The sequence below is a fragment of the Protopterus annectens genome, chromosome 2.part0, assembly GCF_019279795.1.
Source record: "Protopterus annectens isolate FY-2018-M chromosome 2.part0, PAN1.0, whole genome shotgun sequence".
In the NCBI taxonomy this organism is placed as follows: Eukaryota; Metazoa; Chordata; order Ceratodontiformes; family Protopteridae; genus Protopterus; species Protopterus annectens.
Genome location: NC_056728.1, coordinates 1,127,064,052 through 1,127,069,992, shown reverse-complemented (window position 1 = coordinate 1,127,069,992; position 5,941 = coordinate 1,127,064,052). Strand labels below are relative to the sequence as shown.

The window sequence follows — 5,941 nt, the reverse complement described above, 5'->3', positions numbered from 1 at the left end:
GTGCTAGTGCTGAAATTTCCCTCAGGGCTCTGTCCTGGGACCCCTCCTGTTCGGTATATACTTCTCTGAGGTATAGGCAAGCACGGGGGGGACTACGGCTGATCAAGTTCGCAGACTATTGCAAACTGGGGGCCATAATTGACTCACCGGCTGACACAGACATTCTCCAGAAGGGTCTCACGGAGACTAATATCTGGTGTCTGAATCATGGACTTTAGCTAAATGCCAAAAAGTGCATAGTCATCCCCTTTGGGAAAAATAAAGTGCCCACAAACTATCACATAGGAGGTAATCCACTAAGTACGGAAGATGTAATTAGGGACTTGGGGACCCAAGTAGATAGCAACCTCTCCTTTGATAACCACATTGCCAAAGTTGTCAGAAAATCCTTCTATGTAGCCCACCTAATCACAAAAGGGTTTGCATCTAGATCAAGAGAGGTTATTGTGCCCCTCTACCCATCGCTCATCAGGCCCATAATAGAGTACAATGCCCCATTTGGGATGTACCTTACTAGACACCTGCAACAGCTGGAAAGACCGCAAAAGTACCTCACCAAGAGGATTATGGGCGTCAAACAGATGCCCTATGCAGCCCGGCTAAAGAAACTCCATCTTTTACATACAAGGCTATGTCAACCCTGAATTAATGGACATGCACCACCTAAAGAAAACCAGATCTCTTAGAGGCACAAGCTCTAGGGATTTAAACCTCAGCACAACATTAAATAGGACATGCTGGAGGGATAGATTCCTGTCCCAGAGAATTCCCTTGCTCTGGAATAGAATCCCAATCTATGTTAGGCAGAGCCCCTCACTGACTCTCTTCAAGAGAAATCTTGACGAGTGGATGGGAAATCGTAAATGTACACCTGGGATCACATCGGTGGCCCTGCTGGACAGAGACACAGGAAACTAATCTAAAAGGGATGCGAAAGCCAACACATTCTGGCTAGGCTTATAAATGCCCTTGGGCAGATAACCTAGTGCCTACCTATGAACCTCATAAGCAAGGGTATGACACCCAAAGCTAAGGAGGTTATAACTCCCCTGTACTCGGCTCTCATCAGACCAATAATAGAATGCAGAGTGCCCTTCTGTATGTATTTCACCAGACATCTGCAGCATCTAGAGAGACCTCAAGAGTTTCCTCACCAAGGAAATTCAGGGCCTACAACAAATCACCTACACTAACAGGCTGAAGGCCCTATCACTTTACTCGGTATCTCGTAGACTGCTTAAAGGTGACTTGTGCCTGCCCTACAGAGCAGTCGCAGACCTTTTCTTGATGAAGCTGCTGCACATTCGCAAATCCAGTGGGACACAATTCACTCACTCTAGGGATCTTAACCTAGCCTGCAATATTAGCAGGACATGCTGGAGGGAGAGAACGAGAAGTCTCCCAGAGGTTGCCACCTCTGGAACAAACTCCCAATTCATGTAAAACAGAGCTCCTCAATGACCCTATTTAAGTGTAACCTGGACAATTGGATGGGAGACTGTAAATTTACACCAGGGGTTTCACCTATGTCCTTAGACAGAGGCATACACTGCTGATCTTAGTTTCAAATGCAAACATAGACTGTATACCTTGGTCCATACAGGAACAAGGGTATGACATAGCCAGGCTTGTAGAGGCCTTAGGGGCCCATAGCCTAACAACCTTCTATGATCCTATGGCTAAGCACTTGTTTAAACATAGCACAAGAATTCAGGTGGAGACCACACAAAATGTGACAAACCACACTGTTCCCACAATTATCACTGTTGTATAAAAAGAAATGCAGTTAGGCTGTGTGTTTTGTATTTGTGTTTTGCAGAATTTTGAGGACCAGGACTGCAGTCCCTATGAAAAGCAGAACTTCGTGTGAATTTAGAATAAATGAGTTTTTAATTTTTTTTTTTTTTTTTTTGGTCACCCCCCACCCCACCCCTGCTGGGGCCAGTCTGGATCCTAAGGGCATCTTGAGGGGTTGTCCATCTACTTTTGTCTTGGGGGGGGTGTTTATATGCCCTACCCGCTTCCCTTTTTCGTAGACTGTTTAGGGCATCTTCCTTCTTTGAATCACACTTCCTCTAGGCAATGAATGCCATCTCACCTGAGAAAGGCACTTCCATCCTTCCCTACCTGTCAGTTACCTGAGAAGCTAATCAAACTCGGGTTGACTGGGCTGTAGTTGGGGCTTTATTCCTGTATGCCACCAGAGTGGCATAGAATAATGAATTTTAAGTACTTAATGTTAGAGTACTCCCCTCCTCCTAGGTGCTTACCTCAGAGTTAATGTCTGTAAGTAGTAGGGGTTTAGTCACCCACATTATTGTTGAAAGACAACTTTTAAGATGTAACTGAGTTTCAGAATTCAGTTATTTCTTTTATATTTTTTTTGTCTTATTGCCGTTTATATTTTGATGTATCAAGACAGAGCATCAGGTCTTGAGCTTTGTATAGAAAGACACATTGTTTCTTGCTGCAGAAACAAAAGATGGATCGGTTGGGTAAGTATGATCATGAATGGGCAATACCAGCTTGATCATCCTCTGGGCCTGTAGTATTGATGGCAGTTGGTGGTGGCTGGATGTATTGCCCTTCTGTAATGGCTGGGTTGGCTTGTGCTCTCACTGAGGAGCTGTACTCCACAGAGACTTGTAATAAAGGAGGGAGTATGTATTGGACCATGCATGCCTTCTCCTAACCAGGTAGCAGTTGTAAATCAGCAGACGTTTTGTGGAACAGATGAGTAAGTTGCTGATCAGGACCTGAAGGTGGCCTGCTGTCTATCACCTGTCACTAGACGAGGAACAAATGGGCTGATTTAAGCTTCCCAGGTTGTGAGCAAAGAGGCTGTAAGGCTCTACCCTAACCTATGGATGTCTTATTTTTAACCTTCATTGGAATGAATTTGCCGATTTAGGAGCAGTTAGAGGATATATCACTTAGGTCCTTGGGTTGAGTAGAAGAAAAAAGAATAAGATTCAACCTTCCTGGTTCACACATTATTACTTTGTCGGATGAGTGAGCAGTCCATCATGCTTGGTGTGCGATCCAGTCAACAGTGAAGTTGTGAGCAGGAATGAACTGGCATAAGATGCAGTGTAAACAAGTAATGTCTATACTTGACCAGTGTTAAGAATGCCATAGATTAATCTCTACTTCTTAAAATGAAATGGGAAAAGAAAGGCGGCAGACTGGTTAACACCTTGGCAGCTGCCACTTCCTCTCGCATATTGGTATAATTTTTAGTTGGTTTAATGCAATTATTTTGTTGGTATAGTAATTTGTACTGCAAAACTATTTACCCTAAACTAATTGCGAGGTTGGGACGTTTTTCCAAGTTTCAGATATGAATCTTGATACTGGAAAAGGAGGATAATTAAGTTGTCTAGGTACTATTTACATAGGCACTGCATTGCTATGACTTGCTCAGAATTCAGAAAACCACATTCTAAGTGGTTAATGATTTGTAGATATCCTTGATTTTTATGTTAACTTTACAACCATATTGTAATCCTTTCAGCTATCTCAAGATATCACTGGACTACAGTGGTAGCATAAAATGAAGGCCCACAGAAATTATATGCAAGTGACTTTTTCATTGCTATTCTGGATGCATGCATAGTCACAAAGGTGAAATAAATTGCATATTTACAGTATTTTCTGTTTTCTTTTTATTTCTTCATTATCTCTTTCTATTTTCTGAATTATAGGCACTTCAGTATGGAGCAGAAGATAACAGCACTGCTGTAGTTGTCCCTTTTGGTGCTTGGGGGAAGCACAAGAACTTGGATGCCAGCTTTTCTCTTGGTAGAAGTTTTGCTTCAAGTGGAAGATGGTCTTGTTGAGCACAAAGTTTGAAACCTGAAGCACTCCTGCTTTAAAACTAAATGAAACTGAAAAGGATGGTGTGCAATGAAAGAATGCAACTGTGCAGATCTCTCATTTCTAAAAACGTTAAGCCACATAGTGAATAATATTCACTCCTGTCCACACTCACAACATTACATATTTAGGAAAAAAAATCAAGAACACAGCAAGCTGCAGTGTATGTCATTCAAGATTTTTTGCATTTAGTTGGATTTGATTGAACCTGAATATTGCTGTTGGTGGTTTTTATCTGTGTCATTGCATTTTCTCCAGCCACAGAACAATAACCACTAAACAGTGTTTTATCAGCAAATGAATAGCAAGCTTGACATTTTTATGTAGTGGAAAGCAGTGAATTGTTCTGTCTGATCCATTAGGTGTGTGCTAGTAAGAAAGGACGTGTGCAGACTTTTGGCCTTTTTTCTTCAGACACCTTGGATTAGTTTAACTGCATCTGTCTTCTAATCAGAAAAGGGAAGAACTCACTTGTTACTTTGACAGTTTATTTTGTACTTACATGAACACAGGAGTTATCCAGACTTGTACATCCTTTCTGTACATTACAGGTATGACTGTGCAGCCATATAATTTGCAGTTTTACCTGTTACACATACATATAAGAACTGCACCCTCACTACCACCCCACATTAGTAATTGGACTGTAGTATTTGGAAAGGAAATTTGAATATTCACAGTTCTTCACACTTCAGGTGAAAAGAGCAGTTTTCCAAATGTTGTCCAAATAGACGTTACGCTTTTGTTGCGTCTTGAAGTCAGTTTGTCTTCTTCAAGTCTTGCACATTTGTGGTTCTCATTTTGCTTATTAAGGTTTAGAATAAGGTGCTGTTTCATTTCACTGGCAGAGCTGGCAAAATATTTGTGCTATCTTTCAGCTTTCTTCATATTTGGCACCTTAATCCTGTATTTTTTGAGGGATGCACTTTTTAGAATATGTGTTGCATCTCTGAGTGAGTGAAGTAAGCTGCTATGTAATCTGAGTTTCTGCATAGGGCATCATTTGTATTCTTTTGCATTGCCCTTAACATAAAACTGTTTCACTTTATAAATTCTGAACTGTGCCAGTAGTTTAATTATGTGCAGGTATTGAGGGCAAAATGCCACTTTTTCTGAGATTGTTGACTGGAATAGTCAGGCATTATTTGACAGGTAAAAAAATTTCTCTTCCTCACTTGTTCCATATATGTAGCTATATCTTAAGATTCCAGATGTGGTCCCGATACTAAATTTGCTGCAGTGTAGGAGAGGGGGGTGGTATACCCTTCTAAAGTAAGTTATTTAATGCTTTTTCCAGAAGAGGTTGTTTTAACTAGTGTACTACACTGAAATAAGACACTGTCTTTTTTGACTTCTTGGAACCTTATAATATTTCAGATTTAAAGATCATGGCTCCATACCTCAGGCGTATGAGAAAGACCAGTATATCACAGTATATTATAGAAATATAGGTCTGAAGTAGCACCTCCTGTTGTATTTTATTCATGTTGATTTTCATCATGACTGAATTTGAAACTAATATTTTCACACATTTCGCTCAGCTTGGAGTTGAAGCTTTTCTGTGACAATAGTAGCTTTTTTATGCAGAGAGTTTGTTGTCTTGATCAAACACCTAAAACATTGCAATCTCTGCAACAGAGCCTGCTGTATATACTGTTTGTCCCACTTTTTTTAATAATTTTTCACTGTGGCTTGCTGCCCCCACACACACACACACACACACATCTTTTTTTCCTTCTGCATATACTGCCTCTCAAGCTTCCCACCTACCAGCCATGTCTATTCATTTCCCTGTCTGAAGGGTATAAGGAGACCTGACAGGGAGCCTAAGCAGTGGTTTGTGCCCTGTATAATGTCCTGGCTGTGAGGGCACATGCATCATTTGTTTAGGCCTAATCTCTCCTCTGGACAAGAGGAAGGACAGTCACATCACTGCTGGTACCACAGTGCCATTTATGATGCAGATGCATGCTTCCCTACACTCATAAAGGTATCTGTCAGCTTGGTGGTTGAACACTTAACCCTGGGTTCACCTTCTACAGTGCTGTCCCTTCTCCTGAGAGAT

The 5,941-nt window shown here is 41.2% G+C and overlaps 1 protein-coding gene across 1 annotated transcript in view; it reads left to right on the top strand.

The window, feature by feature from the left end:
• PPM1K (protein phosphatase, Mg2+/Mn2+ dependent 1K) overlaps positions 1–5,573 on the top strand; it is a 334,062-nt gene extending 328,489 nt beyond the window's left edge. Inside the window, exon 7 of the mRNA XM_044061323.1 lies at positions 3,705–5,573. Within this exon, the coding sequence (XP_043917258.1) occupies positions 3,705–3,839 (135 nt within the window). The 3' untranslated portion in view covers positions 3,840–5,573. The remainder of the gene's footprint in view (positions 1–3,704) is intronic.
• The last annotated feature ends 368 nt before the right edge of the window (positions 5,574–5,941 follow it).